This window comes from Spea bombifrons, chromosome 5 (assembly GCF_027358695.1).
Source record: "Spea bombifrons isolate aSpeBom1 chromosome 5, aSpeBom1.2.pri, whole genome shotgun sequence".
Lineage (NCBI taxonomy): Eukaryota > Metazoa > Chordata > Amphibia > Anura > Pelobatidae > Spea > Spea bombifrons.
Genome location: NC_071091.1, coordinates 108,930,078 through 108,952,720, shown reverse-complemented (window position 1 = coordinate 108,952,720; position 22,643 = coordinate 108,930,078). Strand labels below are relative to the sequence as shown.

At 48.0% G+C, this 22,643-nt stretch overlaps 1 protein-coding gene across 2 annotated transcripts in view; it reads right to left on the bottom strand.

The window, feature by feature from the left end:
- Positions 1–8,462: 8,462 nt before the first annotated feature.
- ARHGAP39 (Rho GTPase activating protein 39) overlaps positions 8,463–22,643 on the bottom strand; it is a 53,591-nt gene continuing 39,410 nt past the window's right edge. For both annotated transcript variants that reach the window (XM_053467524.1, XM_053467525.1), the window contains 5 exons: positions 19,941–20,014; positions 14,552–14,751; positions 14,073–14,164; positions 10,835–11,004; positions 8,463–8,726 (listed from right to left, as the gene is read on the bottom strand). In XM_053467524.1, the coding sequence (XP_053323499.1) occupies positions 8,532–8,726; positions 10,835–11,004; positions 14,073–14,164; positions 14,552–14,751; positions 19,941–20,014 (731 nt within the window). In that variant the 3' untranslated portion in view covers positions 8,463–8,531. The remainder of the gene's footprint in view (positions 8,727–10,834; positions 11,005–14,072; positions 14,165–14,551; positions 14,752–19,940; positions 20,015–22,643) is intronic.

The window sequence follows — 22,643 nt, the reverse complement described above, 5'->3', positions numbered from 1 at the left end:
CGTCTCTTTTACCAGCCAGGGGAAGCAGGAACCCAGCGTAGTCACGTGAATGCACGTCACATGAGTCTGCTCCATTCCTTCTTCCCCTGGGCGGGACAAGAGAAGTTGTTCGCACAGAAAAGCGAGCAACACAGAGGAAAGTAGCGGGGCCCCTGCGGAGCTCTACGAGCGAGAGATCTGCAGTTCAGGAAAGGGTGTGGGGGAGGGTGATTAAGGGAATGAATGAGTATCTGAATGATTAGTGTCTGTGATTGAATTAGTAAGTATATGAATGAATTAATGTTTGTGAATGTGTAAATGAGTGTGTGATAGAATGGATGTGTAAGTGGGGATGGCATGGGGAGGCTGCAAGTGATGTGCAGACCCCATACTCCTGGCAGCATCAATACACAAGGGGGGACAGCTAGCCAGGTTTCAGCATGTATTGGCTGCTTGTGCGTGATAGGAGTGTGATTGCTGTATTAAATATATATGATTGTTAACAGCAATCCCTCTCCTATCATGCCCAGGCATACCCAGATTCCAGCATGTACTGGTTGCCTGGGCATGATATGAGTGTGATCGCTGTTAATCATATGTATATATTAATATTCTTATTGATTTTTTTTGTCCAGTTTTGGTATGGTTAAGTTGTGTGGGGGGATCATTTTCGGCTTCGGCCAAGTGAATGCTGAGTTTTCGGTTTCGGTCCAGAATTTCCACTTCGGTGCATCCTAAAAAAAAAAAAGTGTAAATGGCAGCTTTTCCAGCACAATTGCCTGCCGGGACAAGATAAACGTTATGGTGGCAGCCGTACCGTGCGCGTTAACACAACAATATAAGTAAAGCAGTTAAAATGAAACGAAATAAATATTTATTGGTATGTATAGCGCCATCATATACCACAGCGCTGTATGATGGCAAAAATGGATTGCCATATCCATTGATAATTTGGTAAATATATATTTTTCACAATGTATGGTTGCTATAACAAAGGGTTCTCAAAACAGGTTACCACGGTGACCCAACAATGCCAATCGTTTAAAGAAATAGCATCTTATTACAAGAACACAACAAGGGTGCAATCATACGCATGAAAAAAATAAAACCCCTAGACAGGGAGGATCCATCGACCATATTGCAAATTGAACCCAATATCAAGAAGTTATTGTATAGGTCCTATAGAAGATGTATTGCTATGGCAACCTAAACAAGGTGGGTTATCATGGCAACCAAAGTGAGCGTTGAAAAGTACGTATGTGCGTGGGCTGAACCATTGTTTTCTAGAAAATACTGAAATGCAAAATAGGTAATATTATTTACCCGAATTCTCTGATACGCAGCAAAGTGGGTTTAATAAAGTGCGATGTAACTCCTCGGATGAATAAAATGTCTAAACATCGACTAATAAACCCCAAGTCAAAATATCCCATACTGTGCAGCGACTGCCGGAGGGAGGTTAAATGGTAAATTAATAAAAAGAATAAAAAAGGCTCCTCCCCCGAGGAGCGAGAGTTTTTTTTTCTTCTTCTTCTTTAGGAGAAACCATGATTTAACTTTCTAGGAGAACCAACTGGCGAGAGTGACGGAGGATGGCGAGAGGAGCAGAAACCAGTAAAAAAAATTATCTAAGATCTGGGAAGCCGGTTCAAAAACGAATCATTATTTAATCCAACATTGTATTCGGGATAAATATTCCCTGCTCTGTAAAGATGCTGAATGGATAAGAACGAGTTCAACGTCCGTTATCCTTACAGAAGAGACGTTATGCTGGGAATTATGGCAAAAAAACAAAACCATAATAATTATTAATTGTTTTATATAGCGCCATCAAATTCCGTAGCGCTGTACAAGGGGTAGACAGGACTTAACAAGTAGCATGTAACATAACAATTTGACTTACAGAAACACCACGTGAGGGGGGCCCTGCGCACAGGAGCTTACGATGTAGAGATTGTAAATTACGCTCTTGTGTTTAATCTCCGTTTGAGATATTAAACTCTTCTCTGTATGTAGCAGGACATTGGATCATGTGTGTCACGTGGCAGGTGATGGAGGTTTTCATACATGCCTTCTGTGATCATGAGAAGCACCCCAGGGTCAGCCCTCTATAATCTTATAAAAGATTTAAACTCTCACAGCTTAGTGAATAAAGCCCAATGTATGCTCTCGCTGCACAGGTGAGTTGAAGCCTACAGTAACCTGTTATAATGGCAGCCTGCAGGCCAAGAAAGGGCCAAGCGTCTCTCCAGAGCATCTCACATTGAAATCATCAGCACGGCATAAACGGCCTTTACTCACCGTATAGAAATATACTGCTGTTTCTTTAAGACGTTGGCGTAATAAGACAGATAATCGGATGCTAACGATAATCAGCCGAAATGTGCTCGTTAGTGAAGTCCTTGCTGTCGGGTGCCTTGGGCCACCGTGTGGTCGCCTGGGGCATCTGCTTTGACGTTACGGAGAACGGACATCGTGGAGTCTCCTGCCTCCCAGTGGACAGAGGTTTGTGCAGCACGGCAGGAGAGTTGCAGTTTCAACCTGTAACATCGCTGCAGCCCGTGGAATTCAGCCTAGTGCAGGGACCCCGGTCCGGTTATTGGGGTCAGGAGGATATGGAGATGTCGGCTCCGGTGCTGAGAGAGTTAAATCTGTTCCTGTTATTTATTTTTTAGGCTGCTGTTTAAAATAGTTCCTGACGAACATCCCATCCGGCACCCGGCCAATCGCTCCCTACCGTGAAATTCAAACGTTAGGAGACCTCGGGCAGGTTACAGCGCAGGCTGCATTAGTTTACGGCGCATGTTCAACGTCCAGCAGCTAGAGAGTGTTTACAGGACTGTGCGGACAGCCCCGGGGCACACGATCTGTGAATTATACCATAGTAGCCTAGAACCGTGCCGGCAGATCGGCCCCGTCCGGCCCCCGTTTCTCCTGCTGTAAAGACTCAAACCTTAATCAGTCGTTGGTCTCGTCTTAGATTCAGGAGCCGTATGTCTATCCCATGCATGTTTAATCCCCTCACTGTATTACCCTCTACCACCTCTGCTGGGAGGCTGTTCCACTTATCTACCACCCTCCCAGTAGAGTAAAAGTGATGAATCATGTAAATGTATTAACCAAGCTCCATCATTGTGTGTTTTCATCACGTTTTGTCCTCTGCAGTTCGCAATCTGGCCGAGTACGGAGACGTCAGTCAGAGTTCGATGTACAGAGACGGGATGTAGAGGAGCCGCGTCCGGATCTCGCCATTGACGGGAACGATGATAACGTCTATCGCCAGGGCTCCTGCTCGCACACCATGAAGGAGAGAAGCCCCTGGTGGAGGCCGGACATGAAGAAGAGCGAGAGCGTCGGCTCCGTCGTAATTACCAACCGAAGGGACTTCTGCGCGGAGCGTCTAACGGGGGCAGAGATCCGCGTGGGGGACTCTCCGCATAACGACAATCCCGTGTACGTGTCCCAGAGTGAAACTGAGTGTTCTGGATATTTAACGTATAAACGAGCTCTAGAACCGAGATCATTATTGCTCTAGATCAGCGGCTACCGCTTCCGGACCCTGAGGTCCACGCACAGGCCGCTCGTGCCGGAGCTCCCAAAAACTCCCGCAGGTTTGGGATTTTAATGTTTTTTCTTTAATTTAATTTTTATTTGTGATTTTCATAGAGAAAGGGTTTTCCTGTAAACTTCCCTTCTCTTTCCCCAATTCTAGATGCAGAACCGTCAGCGACGTCTCCGAACCCAAAATGGGGAGGCGCATCACCGTCATTATTCCGGAGCGCGAGGAGTTCCTGACGGGAACTCCGGTAATCAACCCAACCCAAAAAGAGCTTCGAGAAGGGCTTCCGATTTCATTGTCTTTTAAGGTCACCCAACCAGCGAGGAGGACACTGACCGGTACCTACCTGTATTATAGGGAATTGGGGGGGATCCCCTCTACCTGCCGGTCCCGCTGCAGCCATCAGTGAATGGCAGCTCCTGGAATAGATCCTCTGTGCTCAGTGCTGGGCTATGACATCATATCTTTGCACTCCATCGCAGATGGACACGGATGTCTGCAGCGCAGATAAAGGAGCCACTCCATATACTGATATTTAACTAAATACTACCCAGTGTGCTATTTGAGTGGTTTTGGTGATTCTGCGCCATCCTAATTGTGTCACATCGAGATCTCACAGCCTTTACATTTTATATTATCATTAATGATATGATTGAAGGTAACGGCCCCCTGGTACCGATCACCGGGAATCCCACGGCAGGTAAATGATTGAGGGTAACGGCCCCCCGGTACCGATCACCGGGAATCCCAGGGCAGGTAAATGATTGAGGGTAACGGCCCCCCCCCGGTACCGATCACCGGGAATCCCACGGCAGGTAAATGATTGAGGGTAACGCCCCCCCGGTACCGATCACCGGGAATCCCACGGCAGGTAAATGATTGAAGGTAACGCCCCCCCCCCGGTACCGATCACCGGGAATCCCAGGGCAGGTAAATGATTGAGGGTAACGGCCCCCCCCGGTACCGATCACCGGGAATCCCACGGCAGGTAAATGATTGAAGGTAACGCCCCCCCCCCGGTACCGATCACCGGGAATCCCAGGGCAGGTAAATGATTGAAGGTAACGGCCCCCCCGGTACCGATCACCGGGAATCCCAGGGCAGGTAAATGATTATTTTTACTTGACGTCCAATCATGATTGGAATTGATCATTACATTTACAAGGCGTCTTGGGGAAATATGATGTCATTATGATGTCATTATAAAAGTACACACAGGGACAGTACCAGCCGCTCATTAAAAGCGGTGAAAAAAAATAAAACCTGAATCTTGGGGGAAAAACAGTGACTTCCCGACTCCCCAGGGGGGAAACAACACAGAAAGAAATAAAAACCTCAAAGTCTTTGCGCAGGGATGAATATTTAGATGTGATTTATTGGATATGATGTCACGGGACACATCCATGCTTTAAAATACAATAAGTTACATCATTTACACCGTACCATCCCCCGCCCCGTCAGAAAAACATCGAGAGAACGTCTAAAATAATTGCTTTCTGACACCAGAATATCTGAGACGATAGAGAGAGAGTCCGGGGATCCGATACCGCACCCCTCTCCATCCCCGTACCCCTCTCCATCACCGCACCCCTCTCCATCACCGCACCCCTCTCCATCACCGCACCCCTCTCCATCACCGTACCCCTCTCCATCACTGCACCCCTCTCTAACAGAACCGTCTCCCCGCTCCATCTCTGCACCCCTCTCTAACAGAACCGTCTCACCGCTCCATCACTGCACCCCTCTCCATCATCGCACCCCTCTCCATCACCGCACCCCTCTCCATCAGAACCGTCTCCCCGCTCCATCACTGCACCCCTCTCCATCATCGCACCCCTCTCCATCACCGCACCCCTCTCCATCAGAACCGTCTCCCCGCTCCATCACTGCACCCCTAACAGAACCGTCTCACCGCTCCATCACCGCACCCCTCTCTAACAGAACTGTCTCCCCGCACCATCTCTGCACCCCTCTCCATCACTGCACCCCTCTCTAAGAGAACCGTCTCCCCTCTCCATCACTGCACCCCTCTCTAACAGAACCGTCTCACCGCTCCATCTCTGCACCCCTCTCTAACAGGACGGTCTCACCGCTCCATCACTACACCCCTCTCCATCACCGCACCCCTCTCTAACAGAAGCACGGCCTCTCACCGCTCCATCACTGCACCCCTAACAGAACCGTCTCACCGCTCCATCACTGCACCCCTCTCTAACAGGACCCTCTCACGCCTTGTATTTGTACCCCCATGGACCGCGGGGGATGGATGTGACGTCTGAGAGTGATGGGATGGGACGCGTGGGCCGAGCCACGTGAAGCTCACAGTGCTTGACAGATCTCAGGCTGAAGTGTGGGGGTCTCGTTAGTCAGAGTTACCAGGGGGGCTTCATCAACTCCTGGGGGCTCCGATACAGACTAATATTTTACACAATCAGGACGTACGCTCCGTGTGTATTTAGTGCAAAGATTTGCCCCCCCAGACGTCCCACCCTGGGGCAGAAGGGAAGCAGCTATTTAACCCCGTGTTGTCACAATGCCCAATAAAAACACACCCAGATAGCTCTAGAACATTTTAAATAATTTACACGCAGAACATAAAGACCTGAAAACCCAGGATTCCATATAGAAATAATTTAATTTTTCTTTCATTGACACCTCGCCCGTCCGTCTTGATTTCTGCAGCCGAAGGGCCGAGGTGAGAATCGGGGAGGAAAGAAACAAAGACTTTTTCTCCCGAGGTTTCTCGTGACGTCGGCTTCTGTTCCGCCTTCGCTGCGACACAAAATGCGACCCTCTGTACAGTTATTAAGAGTTTTTAATAAATAAAAAGTTGTAAAAAATAAAATTAAATAGATCTGTAAAAACAACGAAAAAAACAACGGAAACGGAACACTTATACAAGGACTAAAACGCAAAAGCCGGGGCCGCCACGTTAAAAAAGTCATGTAAACAAAGTCGCAGTGTCTGGCGGCCGCACTAATCGCACACGCGTGTCTGTACATACGTGTGCGTGTATATATATATGTATCTATATATATAGCGGTGTGTGTATACATACTATACTAACGGATCCAGATTTTTTGGGGTACAACAGGCTCCTTTCTCAATACTACGCGGACCCCGTACCCCGCTACGTATCGCTCATGCAGAGATGATGATGATGACGGCGAAAGCCGCGGCCGGCGTCCCGTGGAGGGCATTTTTACCGAATGACGATGCGATCACCAGGGACCCCGCCGGCGGCGAATAACCTTCATGTGGAACGGAAATAATAAATAGGAATTTAATGAGACCGGGAAGGGCCGGACCGGGAGCCTCTGGAACGGGTGCCGCTATTAACCCCCCGGAGAGACGGGGCTGGAATCTCCCCGTAAAGCCCGGACGAGGCATCTGGGAGGATAATCGTAGAGGAGACGGCTGAGAGCGGCGCCGCGGCTTTCTTTATAGGGCAGTAAATTTCTTACATACGCCGATGGGACCGGATTCAGACCAAAGCGGTAACGCGCAGAGCGGGGTTATTACAGGGAGCGACCGGGCGTCTCGCCCCATAGCAGGTGGGGCTCTTCCACCCCAACTATCACCTTTTACCCTTGAAAAGAGCAAAGTGCCCCTGGGCATTGGGGGCATATATTTAATATATAATAGAAGAGGAAACACATAAAAGACTCCCTCTTACTGCGTTAGTTAGTACTGAGGGTAAAAGACCCCCAAAAGCCTCACAGACGGGCAGCTGGAATTCAAGATGGCGGCTCCCGCTAACACGAAAGTATCAATAAGATTACAGCCACATATACGGTGATTTAACCCCGTTATAGACGCCATTATAGTCCCAATTCTAACCAGACCAAGTGCCAGGCAAAGCGGGGGGCGCCGGGACCCCCAAGTAATACAGACCCAATTCTCTGAATTTCTGACCCAAGCGGTAACGGAGATTCCGGTCAGCGAACCAAAGGGCGTAAAACCCAATGGGGGGAAAACGGAGCCCCTGCCCAAAATAACCGCAGAACCGGGAAGAGCTTTTCGGGAACGACATCTACTTGAAAGGAAAATAAATAAAAACATACGCGAGACGGCGCTTTATGCAGACCGGGGGGGTGGCGGACCAACAGGCGGCATTCAGGAGTAATTGTAGAAAGACCCAGCAGCCAATCAGGGCAGCAGTTCTACCAGTGAAACGCGGTAGGGTCCCGGGGTATTAAGCTGGTACCGATCGGAATGTTACCTACAGAACATTCTCTGTCCAGACGCATTTCGCAGACAGGTCTGCCCAGGCAGGCACAGCGCGCCGAGACGCATTACTGCGGCCGTTTGGTTTTATTGCGGACGTTCCCCATGCGCGGACAAACTCCCCAGACCGGCGCGGCGTCCCGGTATCGGCAGGAACCTGGTTCAGAGGGACCTCTAAGGCAAATGATTCAATAAAACAGAATAATTCCCGGGATGTCGGTGTGAATGGCGGTCAGTCACCCGTCTCCAGCGTGCATTGCCCCATCCGTGATGTGTAGTGCATGCGCGTTACCGCGTCGGCATACTCCGTCCTATGGGGTCACTACAGGAAATACGCCCTTAGAGGGCCAACGCACCAAACGCTTTTAATGTTTGATTTTCACAAAACTAACGGGTGTTAAAAGTCTGAATTACTGAGAATTTCCCCGTTCCGGGGGGTCCTGAATGGGGGGACGTCCTGGAGCCCCGCGGCTCCTTCTTCCAGACCCTCCTCCGGCAAAATGGCTGAACTTTGGTCCGAGTCGGAGGCGAGGAGTCCGGCTACTTCAGATCCCGGTCGTTATTGCCACAGATGATGGACCAGAAAATGTTTCTCCCCTCCCCCCACCACTCGCTCCATGATTACTGTAGAAGGCGAGGGGGGCGGTGGCGGCAGAGACCCCTTTACAGCTGCTCCGCACCGCACCTGCAGCGCGATGTGACCGGAGGATGAGGCGTGACAGACAGACGAGGTGACGCTCTTCCTGTATTCGACGTCTCAGTCCCGCTATAGCACGGCCTCCATGAAGCCAGTGTCCAGGTGCTGGATAAGAACCCGGATGAAGGACATTTCTTTCCTGGTGTTCTCGAAGATGATGCGGGGATCATCCGACTGGCAGCGCAGGCAGTTGGGCGCCATCACCATGGCCAGGTTACTGACGTCCATCTTTGTGACGGCCACGTTGGCCGGCTGCACAAATACCTGGAGAAAAGGGAACAACGCGAACATCATGAAAATAAAGGAAAATACCCCCCCCCCCCAAAAAAAAGACAGATTTAGGCTGGCAAAGGAATAAAACATAAGAAAAAATCCATGGAGTTCCCTGCAATACCAACTCTGACCAGCAGACTGCGCTCCCTCACTCCGTACACAGCTACAGAACGTATAATAATGTATAGATAAATCAGTGACCGGCCCCTGTATAATGTATAGATAAATCAGTGACCGGCCCCTGTATAATGTATAGATAAATCAGTGACCGGCCCCCTGTATAATGTATAGATAAATCAGTGACCGGCCCCTGTATAATGTATCGATAAATCAGTGACCGGCCCCTGTATAATGTATAGATAAATCAGTGACCGGCCCCCTGTATAATGTATAGATAAATCAGTGACCGGCCCCCTGTATAATGTATAGATAAATCAGTGACCGGCCCCTGTATAATGTATAGATAAATCAGTGACCGGCCCCCTGTATAATGTATAGATAAATCAGTGACCGGCCCCCTGTATAATGTATAGATAAATCAGTGACCGGCCCCCTGTATAATGTATAGATAAATCAGTGAGCCGGCCCCTGTATAATGTATAGATAAATCAGTGACCGGCCCCTGTATAATGTATAGATAAATCAGTGACCGGCCCCCTGTATAATGTATAGATAAATCAGTGAGCCGGCCCCTGTATAATGTATAGATAAATCAGCGACCGGCCCCTGTATAATGTATAGATAAATCAGTGACCGGCCCCCTGTATAATGTATAGATAAATCAGCGAGCCGGCCCCCTGTATAATGTATAGATAAATCAGTGAGCCGGCCCCCTGTATAATGTATAGATAAATCAGTGACCGGCCCCTGTATAATGTATAGATAAATCAGTGACCGGCCCCCTGTATAATGTATAGATAAATCAGTGACCGGCCCCCTGTATAATGTATAGATAAATCAGTGACCGGCCCCCTGTATAATGTATAGATAAATCAGTGAGCCGGCCCCTGTATAATGTATAGATAAATCAGTGACCGGCCCCTGTATAATGTATAGATAAATCAGTGACCGGCCCCCTGTATAATGTATAGATAAATCAGCGACCGGCCCCTGTATAATGTATAGATAAATCAGTGACCGGCTCCCTGTATAATGTATAGATAAATCAGTGACCGGCCCCCTGTATAATGTATAGATAAATCAGTGAGCCGGCCCCTGTATAATGTATAGATAAATCAGTGAGCCGGCCCCTGTATAATGTATAGATAAATCAGTGACCGGCCCCTGTATAATGTATAGATAAATCAGTGACCGGCCCCCTGTATAATGTATAGATAAATCAGTGACCGGCCCCCTGTATAATGTATAGATAAATCAGTGACCGGCCCCCTGTATAATGTATAGATAAATCAGTGAGCCGGCCCCTGTATAATGTATAGATAAATCAGTGACCGGCCCCTGTATAATGTATAGATAAATCAGTGACCGGCCCCCTGTATAATGTATAGATAAATCAGCGACCGGCCCCTGTATAATGTATAGATAAATCAGTGACCGGCTCCCTGTATAATGTATAGATAAATCAGTGAGCCGGCCCCCTGTATATTGCATAGATAAATCAGTGACCGGCCCCTGTATAATGTATAGGTAAATCAGTGACCGGCCCCTGTATAATGTATAGATAAATCAGCGAGCCGGCCCCCTGTATAATGTATAGATAAATCAGTGACCGGCCCCTGTATAACGTATAGATAAATCAGTGACCGGCCCCTGTATAATGTATAGATAAATCAGCGAGCCGGCCCCCTGTATAATGTATAGATAAATCAGTGACCGGCCCCTGTATAACGTATAGATAAATCAGTGACCGGCCCCCTGTATAATGTATAGATAAATCAGTGACCGGCCCCTGTATAATATATAGATAAATCAGTGAGCCCTTTGCGGCCCCCTGTATAATGTATAGATAAATCAGTGGGCCCTTTGCGGCCCCCTGTATAATGTATAGATAAACCAGTGAGCCCTTTGCGGCCCCCTGTATAATGTATAGATAAATCAGTGAGCCCTTTGCGGCCCCCTTGTTTTCACGGCCGAGTTACCTGTAGGAAGCGGATGAGGTAGCAGAGCACCATTTTGTTGATTCTGGGCAGTGAGTGCACCACGGCGATGGCGGCCTCCGGGTTCTCGTAGTGGGTGATGCACTGATCGTAAAACTCGTGGGGGATGAGCGGCTCCTCCAGCTCCCGGTACCAGAGCTTCAACAGAGAGGCTGCAGACACAGAACGGAAACGGTTAACATTTCAACCATACAGGTAGTGCTGGTGCCATATCCACACGGCGCGGTAACACGGCAACAACATACAGCCTAGATATAACCCCCCGCGCTGTATACAGTAATATAACCCCCCGCGCTGTATACAGTAATATAACCCCCCGCGCTGTATACAGTAATATAACCCCCCAGCGCTGTATACAGTAATATAACCCCCCCAGCGCTGTATACAGTAATATAACCCCCCCAGCGCTGTATACAGTAATATAACCCCCCCAGCGCTGTATACAGTAATATAACCCCCAGCGCTGTATACAGTAATATAACCCCCCCAGCGCTGTATACAGTAATATAACCCCCAGCGCTGTATACAGTAATATAACCCTCCCAGCGCTGTATACAGTAATATAACCCCCCAGCGCTGTATACAGTAATATAACCCCCCAGCGCTGTATACAGTAATATAACCCCCAGCGCTGTATACAGTAATATAACCCCCCCAGCGCTGTATACAGTAATATAACCCCCAGCGCTGTATACAGTAATATAACCCCCAGCACTGTATACAGTAATATAACCCCCAGCGCTGTATACAGTAATATAACCCCCAGCGCTGTATACAGTAATAATCCCCAGTGCTGTATACAGTAATAATCCCCAGCGCTGTATACAGTAATATAACCCCCCGCATGCTGTATACAGTAATATAACCCCCCCGCATGCTGTATACAGTAATATAACCCCCAGCGCTGTATACAGCAATATAACCCCCAGCGCTGTATACAGCAATATAACCCCCAGCGCTGTATACAGTAATATAACCCCCAGCGCTGTATACAGTAATATAACCCCAGTGCTGTATACAGTAATATCACCCCCAGCGCTGTATACAGTAATATAACCCCCAGCGCTGTATACAGTAATATAACCCCCCCAGCGCTGTATACAGTAATATAACCCCCAGCGCTGTATACAGTAATATAACCCCCAGCGCTGTATACAGTAATATAACCCCCCAGCGCTGTATACAGTAATATAACCCCCAGCGCTGTATACAGTAATATAACCCCCAGCGCTGTATACAGTAATATAGCTCCCGGTACCACGGAAAAAACACGGAAACCAAAAAAAAAAACCCGCTAATCGTGATTATTACCTAATTATACGCAAACCCCGTCTCCGTGTCTCTTATGAAAATGCTTTCTATTACAGCGTGAGGCTGATTTTGTGGTGTTTGGCTACCGTGTGACATCATTTGGCTACCGTGTGACATCATTTGGCTACCGTGTGACATCATTTGGCTAATTTACAAACCGGCCACACATCGCCGACAAAGACACAGAGCGTCGGATCAAAACTCAATCCTTCCCAAAGCGCGTCCCGCGGGCCCCCGGAAGGGCCGGTCACATGCGGGGGGGGACAAAGCAAGTGACAGTTTGACAGCGAACAGACGCGAGACGGCGAGCCACAGAGGGAGCCCCGGACGGCTTCAAAGGACTTCCGCGGCTCTGTATTTTATTCTGCACATCAAAATGTTTTTATTTAAACCATTTATTAACCCCTTAAGGGCCGAGCTGCTTTTTTAACTTGTCGTACCCTTCATGCGAATGGCTGTTTTTAAAAGTTTTGCGGCGTTTTTGTTCAGCTGGAATTTTCTTCTCTCTCATTTAATCCCCCCCCCCCCGCACACACATGGTATATACTGTTTTCTTTTCAGGACAAAAAAAGCTTGATGGTGAAAATGGGAAAAAGGCACTTTTTTCTCACTTTTATTCAAAAAATCTATTACCCGTCTACAAAAGCTAATGAAAAAAAACGCTAAATAGATGTAAATAAATAATCTGCTATTTGTTTAGAAATATCCAATGTTTTTGTGTTTTTTCTGCACGTTATGGGACTACAAGTGCTGTTATTTGAAAACCATTTTTTTCAAATCTGGTCATCCTGCTCCCATGTGCTATTTGGGACATCTTTGAAGGCAGTCAGTTCAATTTACCCCATCAAACCATATATGGTCCCACATATCTTTTTTTTTTTTAATAAAATTTTTTTTTTCATTTTAATTTCAGCCACCGACATACTAGAAAGTCCCTTCTCCAACCGCTAGAGGGTGCCTTGAGACTACATAACGAGTGTAAGAACCTCTCCTACAGTGATTTGTATTAGCGACTTTATGGCTACGTTGTGATTGGTTTATTTGTATTCTTTTTGTTTGAGGAACACTAGAAGATCTTGGGGGGGGTATTTATTGTTTCCCTATTGGATGCGCGCTCTCCTTTCTTGATGTATTCCATAGTTTTATGAAACAGCCGTATAGCAGGGTATAGCAGCACTCGCGCTGCTCCACGCCTGAATTTGCGCTTACGAGCGCCGCTGTTGTAGAATCGCCTCTTATTTAGAATGCTGGATTCCGTTATAAGCCCGTTAGATTCTGCAGAGTAGTTGGAACAGAAGCTTTAATTTGCGTCGGGTCCGTGAGCCGTGTATATATATATATCTGTATCACCGTATGGGTGAAGTTTACGTTATTTAATTCCCTGATCTTTCTGCCAGGTCAGTGGATTTCTACTCCAATGTTTTTTAACCCTTTAGTATCCAGAGATGCTGAAATCCTCGACACTTCTCTGATGTAATTTTAAACATTTCTATAAACCAGACGATGCCTGGGCCTCCGCAGCCGTTCCCTGCTGTTTCTTTACACATTATCGGGGCTTTTAGGGCATTAGAACCCTCTGATACCCTCATACCCAGCAAACACTCAGAGCCTAGGAGAAAGGGTCATGGGGGGGGGATCTGAGGGATTCTGCCCCCAGCAGGGCCCACGCTTCACCATGTTGTTGTCTGTGGGGTTATTGACACAACGCTCACCCCAACAGCACAAACGCGATGAGATCGCTGCCGGCAGCCACTGCCCGGAGAGGGGCGGCTCGTAATCACATCTTTTTATTAGTGCCGGGCATCGTTTATTCTCGGGTAACTATGCTTCCTATTCCGCCTCTTGTACGCTCGCCCGTACGCCCGCTTAGGGGTCCGAGTCACCCTTGTAAGTGCCGTGTTTTTCTCACCAGGAACGTGGGGGTCCTCCAGCCCGGTGGGGATTTTCCATTGATCCACTTGAAGCTTCAAGGCGTTCACTTCATCGATGTCACCGGGAACCCTGAAAGGACAAACGGATCGGTAACAGCGCGGCTTCTCAACACAACATAAACAGGAGCTTCCCCAGGAGCTGGCTCCGCGCTGTCCGCAGAGGGCCACGTCACGGCCACACACGCATTCGCTATCCATCAATGACCAGCAATTCCTTACTCGCGGGGAATTCCTCACCGGACCGGGCCACACGCCACGATTTCATTCACGTGAATCTGTAACTATATATAACAGCCTAACCTACAGAGCTTACAATCTAACTCTGCTGCCATCCACACTGGGGAGAAAGCTACTTCACACGAAGGGGCCACCATTTCCCAAAGTCCAAAAGGGGCCACCTGGGCCCCAAACCCCGCAAGGGTCTGGACAGCGGTGGCTCTGGTTTGGGGCTTTATACCTGAAAATGCCCTCGGTTTGGTCGCCGTTGAGCGCCAGCACCTCCTCGGACAGCCTGGTCTGCACCCACGGCAGCTGCCGATCCGGATATTTCTCCTTTTGCATGTTCATGATCTCCTGCAAAGAACTGGCGAACATGGAAGGGCTGAACACGGCGTTCCGCGCATGCTTTATCTCTTCGATGTTTGGCTTCTTCAGCCCCTTGAAAGCAAAAAAAAGAAAAGATTTGCATTAGAGACAGAAACGGGGCGATCGCAAAGACTCATCGCTGTCCCTTTAAACGAAACACGCAATCCGGGGGCTCAGGACTCGCGGGGCAGAGAGAACGAACATGGAGGAACGTGGAAGGTGCCATACACCGCATATAACGCGATATACATGTGATATACGCACACACAGGACACGTCACACACAGGAAAAGCCTCCTGACAGCGCTAAGCTGGGGCGCCCACCACGGCCGCTGCGTTTCAGAACACAGATACGTCCCCCGGTCACTGACCGGCGCATGCACAGAGCTGTATAACCGAGTAACCGATTCCCTTCGGCATCCTGCAGGGGGCAGCACTTTACACGTGCCGGTGACGCGAGGAACAAACCCTGAATGCCCCTGGTAGGGTTATTCCTCTCCTGGGGTCGGTGGCGGTTTGATGAGCTGGGATCGGGGTCCAGGACCCCTAAAGGAAGTGAATACGGCCCCTGCCCTTCCCCCGGCTTACCCGACGCTGGTCTCCAGTCCATCCACCATACCTTGTTAGCCCTCGCTCTCACACGGCCAGTAATATCATTTATTATAGACCGGCCTAACACCGGCCCTTTCACCTCCCCAACCACCTACTAGATTGTCAGCTCCTCGTCCAAACAATGTAATGCTCTGCTTGTTAAGTCCTGCTGTACAGCGCTGCAGAATATGACGGTGCCATATCAATAAATAACAACAACTGCCCCGTCTTATAACCGGGACGACGCTGCATTCAGAGAGGCAGCGGAGGAAAAGGTGTGATGAGAGTCGCTTCCAAACCACGGCGATCTCTCCACAAATCCGACCCCCCGGCAGCTGCGGCTCTGTGGGGATCACACGAAACTCTACCGGGATTTACAGCCGCCAGCTACAGATATTACCACCCCGGTGAAATAACTACCACCCCGGTGAAATAATTACCACCCCGGAGAAACAATTACCACCCCGGTGAAATAACTACCACCCCGGTGAAATAATTACCACCCCGGTGAAATAATTACCACCCCGGTGAAATAATTACCACCCCGGAGAAATAATTACCACTCCGGTGAAATAAATACTACCCCGGTGAAATAAATACCACCCCGGTGAAATAAATACCACCCCGGTGAAATAATTACCACCCCGGTGAAATAATTGCCACTCCGGTGAAATAATTACCACCCCGGTGAAATAATTACCACCCCGGTGAAATAAATACCACCCCGGTGAAATAAATACCACCCCGGTGAAATAATTACCACCCCGGTGAAATAAATACCACCCCGGTGAAATAATTACCACCCCGGTGAAATAAATACCACCCCGGTGAAATAATTACCACCCCGGTGAAATAAATACCACCCCGGTGAAATAAATACCACCCCGGTGAAATAAATACCACCCCGGTGAAATAAATACCACCCCGGTGAAATAAATACCACCCCGGTGAAATAAATACCACCCCGATAAACTCCCGGTCTCTCTCCCCGATCGTTTCAATACACCGGAGGCTAAGAGTGCCCCAAATGCCCCCCCCCCAACACATTGAGGAGGGCTGCTTATACATATTAGCCGTGTATGGAAGAAAAGTTACATACAGGCCACACCGAGGTTGCGCATGTCTGCAGAGAGGGCCCATCACTCTCAGCCGGAGACAACCAATCACTATGCGAGAATCCCCATCACCATCGAGAGCAAGAGAGCGCTACAGAAGACAGAAGCCCAGCTCCAGTAATAAAGGACGCTGGAGCCGACAGCATGTAGTAAAATGTTACCCCAGTCTCGGGGCAGATTGCAGATTCTCAGGGCTGTTACCCCAGTCTCGGGGCAGATTGCAGATTCTCAGGGCTGTTACCCCAGTCTCGGGGTGGATGGGCAGATTCTCAGGGCTGTTACCCCAGTCTCGGGGGGGATGGGCAGATTCTCAGGGCTATTACCCCAGTCTCGGGGTGAAGGGGCAGATTCTCAGGGCTGTTACCCCAGTCTCGGGGTGGATGAGCAGATTCTCAGGGCTGTTACCCCAGTCTCGGGGGGGATGGGCAGATTCTCAGGGCTGTTACCCCAGTCTCGGGGGGGATGGGCAGATTCTCAGGGCTGTTACCCCAGTCTCGGGGTGGATGGGCAGATTCTCAGGGCTGTTACCCCAGTCTCGGGGTCACATACATATCATATTCTCCTCTGATACGTGAGGGTAACAGATACGTGAAACAGCCTCCCAGCAGAAGTGGTAGAGGGTAATACAGGGAGGGGCTCCTTGGACCCTTTTCTTGGTTGCGTGTCTCCTGCTGAGGGCACACACTATTAACCCTTTAAAGCTAATGTGCCGCGACGGGCTCGTTAGAGGGGGCCACGCAGTTAATGCCGCGGAATTGAGCCGTTAATTAGAGCGCTGCACTAATTAATCAGGCCGAAGCTGCCAATGGCAGAGCGTGCGGGAGGCTGCGCCGCGCCGGTTGCCATGGAGACAGTATCCTTACTGCAGTATAGGCTGCAGAGCCATGCGGCACCAGATGGTAATACCCACGGGGTGGGCACGGACAGCCCCAACCCACAAGCCTGACCTTTATACACGCAAAAGCCGTGACAGCTGGCTGCGGCCGCACGTGAGTGACACGCGTGATTAACCCTTCAGGCTACAGCGCCGAACCCCGTGGCACAGGAGTCATATATATACCGGTATATCGGATGCTCCCCTGTGATATATTGGGGTAACGCTGCGGGGTCCGCCACTTCGGGACACGCTCTGCGCTGACGGCAGTTATAACAAAATAATCTGTCCCTTTCGATCATCGCAGCCCCGCCACGATGCAAGAACGCCACGTTACCGACCCCAAGACATATAATAACAGCGAAAAACACCATCAAAGGGGGCCGCGAAACCGCGCAGGCTCACCAAGCAACGGCGTCCGGCCACCTTTACCACGGCCATCATCACAAGAAGTTAATATAATAAAGTCTGGGAAAGTAACAGGACTGAATTCATAAAACCGGGGAGAGAGCGCAATATGACAGCGATATATAAATAATAATAATAACACACATTGTACAGCGCTGCGGAGTATGACGGCGATATATAAATAATAATAACACACATTGTACAGCGCTGCGGAGTATGACGGCGATATATAAATAATAATAATAACACATTGTACAGCGCTGCGGAGTATGATGGCGATATATAAATAATAATAACACACATTGTACAGCGCTGCGGAGTATGACGGCGATATATAAATAATAATAATAACACATTGTACAGCGCTGCGGAGTATGACGGCGATATATAAATAATAATAATAACACATTGTACAGCGCTGCGGAGTATGATGGCGATATATAAATAATAATAACACACATTGTACAGCGCTGCGGAGTATGACGGCGATATATAAATAATAATAATAACACACATTGTACAGCGCTGCGGAGTATGACGGCGATATATAAATAATAATAACACACATTGTACAGCGCTGCGGAGTATGACGGCGATATATAAATAATAATAACACACATTGTACAGCGCTGCGGAGTATGACGGCGATATATAAATAATAATAATACACATTGTACAGCGCTGCGGAGTATGACGGCGATATATAAATAATAATAATAACACACATTGTACAGCGCTGCAGAGTATGACGGCGATATATAAATAATAATAATAACACATTGTACAGCGCTGCGGAGTATGACGGCGATATATAAATAATAATAATAACATTGTACAGCGCTGCGGAGTATGACGGCGATATATAAATAATAACACATTGTACAGCGCTGCGGAGTATGACGGCGATATATAAATAATAATAACACATTGTACAGCGCTGCGGAGTATGACGGCGATATATAAATAATAATAACACATTGTACAGCGCTGCGGAGTATGACTGCGATATATAAATAATAATAACACACATTGTGCAGTGCTGCGGAGTATGACGGCGATATATAAATAATAACACACATTGTACAGCGCTGCGGAGTATGACGGCGATATATAAATAATAATAACACACATTGTACAGCGCTGCGGAGTATGACGGCGATATATAAATAATAATAACACACATTGTACAGCGCTGCGGAGTATGACAGCGATATATAAATAATAATAACACATTGTACAGCGCTGCGGAGTATGACGGCGATATATAAATAATAACAATAATAACACATTGTACAGCGCTGCGGAGTATGATGGCGATATATAAATAATAATAACACACATTGTACAGCGCTGCGGAGTATGATGGCGATATATAAATAATAATAACACACATTGTACAGCGCTGCGGAGTATGATGGCGATATATAAATAATAATAACACACATTGTACAGCGCTGCGGAGTATGATGGCGATATATAAATAATAACACACATTGTACAGCGCTGCGGAGTATGACGGCGATATATAAATAATAATAACACATTGTACAGCGCTGCGGAGTATGACGGCGATATATAAATAATAATAATAACACATTGTACAGCGCTGCCGAGTATGACGGCGATATATAAATAATAATAACACACATTGTACAGCGCTGCGGAGTATGACGGCGATATATAAATAATAATAACACATTGTACAGCGCTGCGGAGTATGACAGCGATATATAAATAATAATAATAACACATTGTACAGCGCTGCCGAGTATGACGGCGATATATAAATAATAATAACACATTGTACAGCGCTGCGGAGTATGACGGCGATATATAAATAATAATAACACACATTGTACAGCGCTGCGGAGTATGACGGTGATATATAAATAATAATAACACACATTGTACAGCGCTGCGGAATATGATGGCGATATATAAATAATAATAACACACATTGTACAGCGCTGCGGAGTATGACGGCGATATATAAATAATAATAACACATTGTACAGCGCTGCGGAGTATGACAGCGATATATAAATAATAATAACACACATTGTACAGCGCTGCGGAATATGACGGCGATATATAAATAATAATAATAACACACATTGTACAGCGCTGCGGAGTATGACGGCGATATATAAATAATAATAATAACACAAATTGTACAGCGCTGCGGAGTATGACGGCGATATATAAATAATAATAACACATAGTACAGCGCGGAAGACGCCCCCCACGTGGATAAGAAGAATTCCAGACATTTACCTTTTTGGCTCCCAGGAGGGCCGCTTTCTGCAGCTTTCGGTAGCAGTACTTGGCGTAGGTGCTGATCGCCACGCCTGGAATAAAGGAAACACACGCGTGAACAACCCCCCATCACATGTTCACACCTAGGGGGCCCAGCGCCACGCTAGGCTGCACCTTCAGGGCCACCCTCTGTTAGTTACCCCAGGAGAGGGTTGTAGCGGTCCCAGTGGCCGGGATGAAGCCAGGCGATTGCTGATCTTACAGTTAATGCCACTGCAGAGCGTCGCAGGACGCCAATTAGCTTCATTTCTACTGTTATAAAATATAAATTGGTGCAAATACTTAACAGAACCCCCCCCCCCGTTACCTGCAGAATATTACACATTTATGAGGTTATTGGGGCAAAAAATTCACAAATGGAGAAAAACAGGGAAAGGCAAAGAAGTGAAAACTAACCCAAAGTGTCAAGGGCAAACGGGAGCACGAATACCGCATGTACCCCCGGGTAAGAAAGTTGGTGCCAGTACTCCTCTTCCCGATCCCGATGACCGCCTTGTCTCCCCCAGATGCCCCCTCTCCCCCTTGTCTTCCCCAGATGCCCCTCTTTTATAAGCCTTAAAGCCCCGATAATGTGTATAGATAGAGCAAGAAACGGGTTAATAAATTAAACGGGGAAAATAAACCACATTATTATTCTTCTAAATGCTCCACCCCAGACACGCCTCTAACCACACCCCCTGTCTTTCTATGGCCCTGAATACCCCAGTCGGGTGTATTTTGGATCTCGTTTGCCCCGTCGTTGCCTTTATATAGACTGTATATATCGTTATTTATATATATAGTAGGGCTGCAACTAACGATTATTTTAATAATCGATTAGTTGGCCGATTATTTTTTCGATTAATCGGATAAAAAAATGCAATTTTTTTAAATTTAAAATAATGTAATAAAAAACGTACAATTTACCCTTTCATCTCTTTATTGCAATGGCCTCTCTCTATTCACCTTCTTATTTTACTGACATAATAATAAAAGCTACAAGAACCCAAACACAGTATTTCTCAAACTAGGTTTTAATACAAAGTTATTAGTAAATATTAATTCATATGTTAACTATTTTTCATATTTAATAAAAACTATGAGAAAAAAAGCCTTGTTTAAATTTTTTTATTTACCAAACTGCCCCCAGTTATGCACATCTGACCCCCAGCTTGCCACTCTGCCCCCATATATGCCTTATACCTCTTATATGCCAGATTCCACTGTGCCCCCTGATATGCCTTATACTCCTTATATGCCAGTGATATGCAACTGAGCCCCCTGATATACCTTTTACCCCCAGATGTTTTATGGCCCCCTGATATGCCTAATATCGATGTCTTATACCCCCTATATGCCACTGAGCCCCCTGATATACCTTTTACCCCCAGATATGTTTATGCCCCCCTGATATGCCTAATATCCATATGCCTTATACCCCCGATATGCCCTGAAATTCATAATACCCCCCCATACACCACTATAACTCACCCATACACCACTCTGGCTCCTCCCCCTCCCATACACCACTCTGGCTCCTCCCCCTCCCATACACCCCTCTGACTCCTCCCCCTCCCATACGTCACTCTGCCTCTCTCCCGGCTCCGTTACTGACAGGCACTTTCACTGCAGCTTCAGAGAAGCCACAGTGTAAGTGAAGGGCAGTAACGGAGTCTGTCTGTGCGATGCAGACCCTCACCGGCTATCAGAGAGGATGATTCTCTGTCAGCCTGTGGGGGTCTGCGCGATGCCCAAAGACAGACTCCGTTACTGCCTCCTGCAGCGTTGCGGGGGATCTGGATTCCGGTGTTATAATCCGGTCTCTGTTTGAAGTCGGATTATATAAGGAGAGGAGTTTTTCAGAGCATTTGCTCTGAAAAAAACCTCTTTTTATAATCAATAAAAATCGATTCGATTAATCGATGATGAAATTCGTTGCCAACGATTTTCATAATTGATTATTATCGATTTTATCGATTAGTTGTTTCAGCCCTAATATATAGTTATATATGTAGCTGGAGGCGCAGGGAGTCCCTGCGATGGGATGGGGGGGCCGCTGGGCGAGAAGCGGCTACTCGGGGGTTTAATCTCCGACTCGCTGATTTCATTACAAATCGTTTGTGGCTCAGTGTTGGAGACGATAAAACCCGCGGAGAAATCATCGGTAAGGAAATGAGTGACACGAAGCTCGCAGATCTCACGCCGTCTCCCGGCATGCCCCCGCGCAGCCCCCGTCTTCCCAGCATGCCCCCGCGCGGCGAGCTCCCGGCGAGCCCCCCCCTCCCCCAGCATGCCCCCGCACGGCGAGCCCCCCCTCCTCCCGGCGAGCCCCCGTCCTCCCAACGTGCCCCCGTCCTCCCGGCGAGCCCCCCCACCCCCCCCAGCATGCCCCCGCGCGGCGAGTCCCCGTCCTCCCAGCGTCCTCCAATTCTTGGGTAGAACATTGGCTTAGAGATAGAGAACAGAGAGTTGTTATAAATGGTAAATTTTCACGCTGGTGGAGAGTGGTAAGTGCAGGGCCGGACTGGCCCACCGGGATACCGGGAAATTTCCCGGTGGGCCGGAAGGTCCGGGGGCTGGGCGGCCATGAAGACAGCTGCTGAGCTGCCCCCCAGGCTGCCCGAAATCTAATCAATGCGGCCGCTGGGTGCTGATGCGGCCGGCCGGCATCAGCACCCAGCA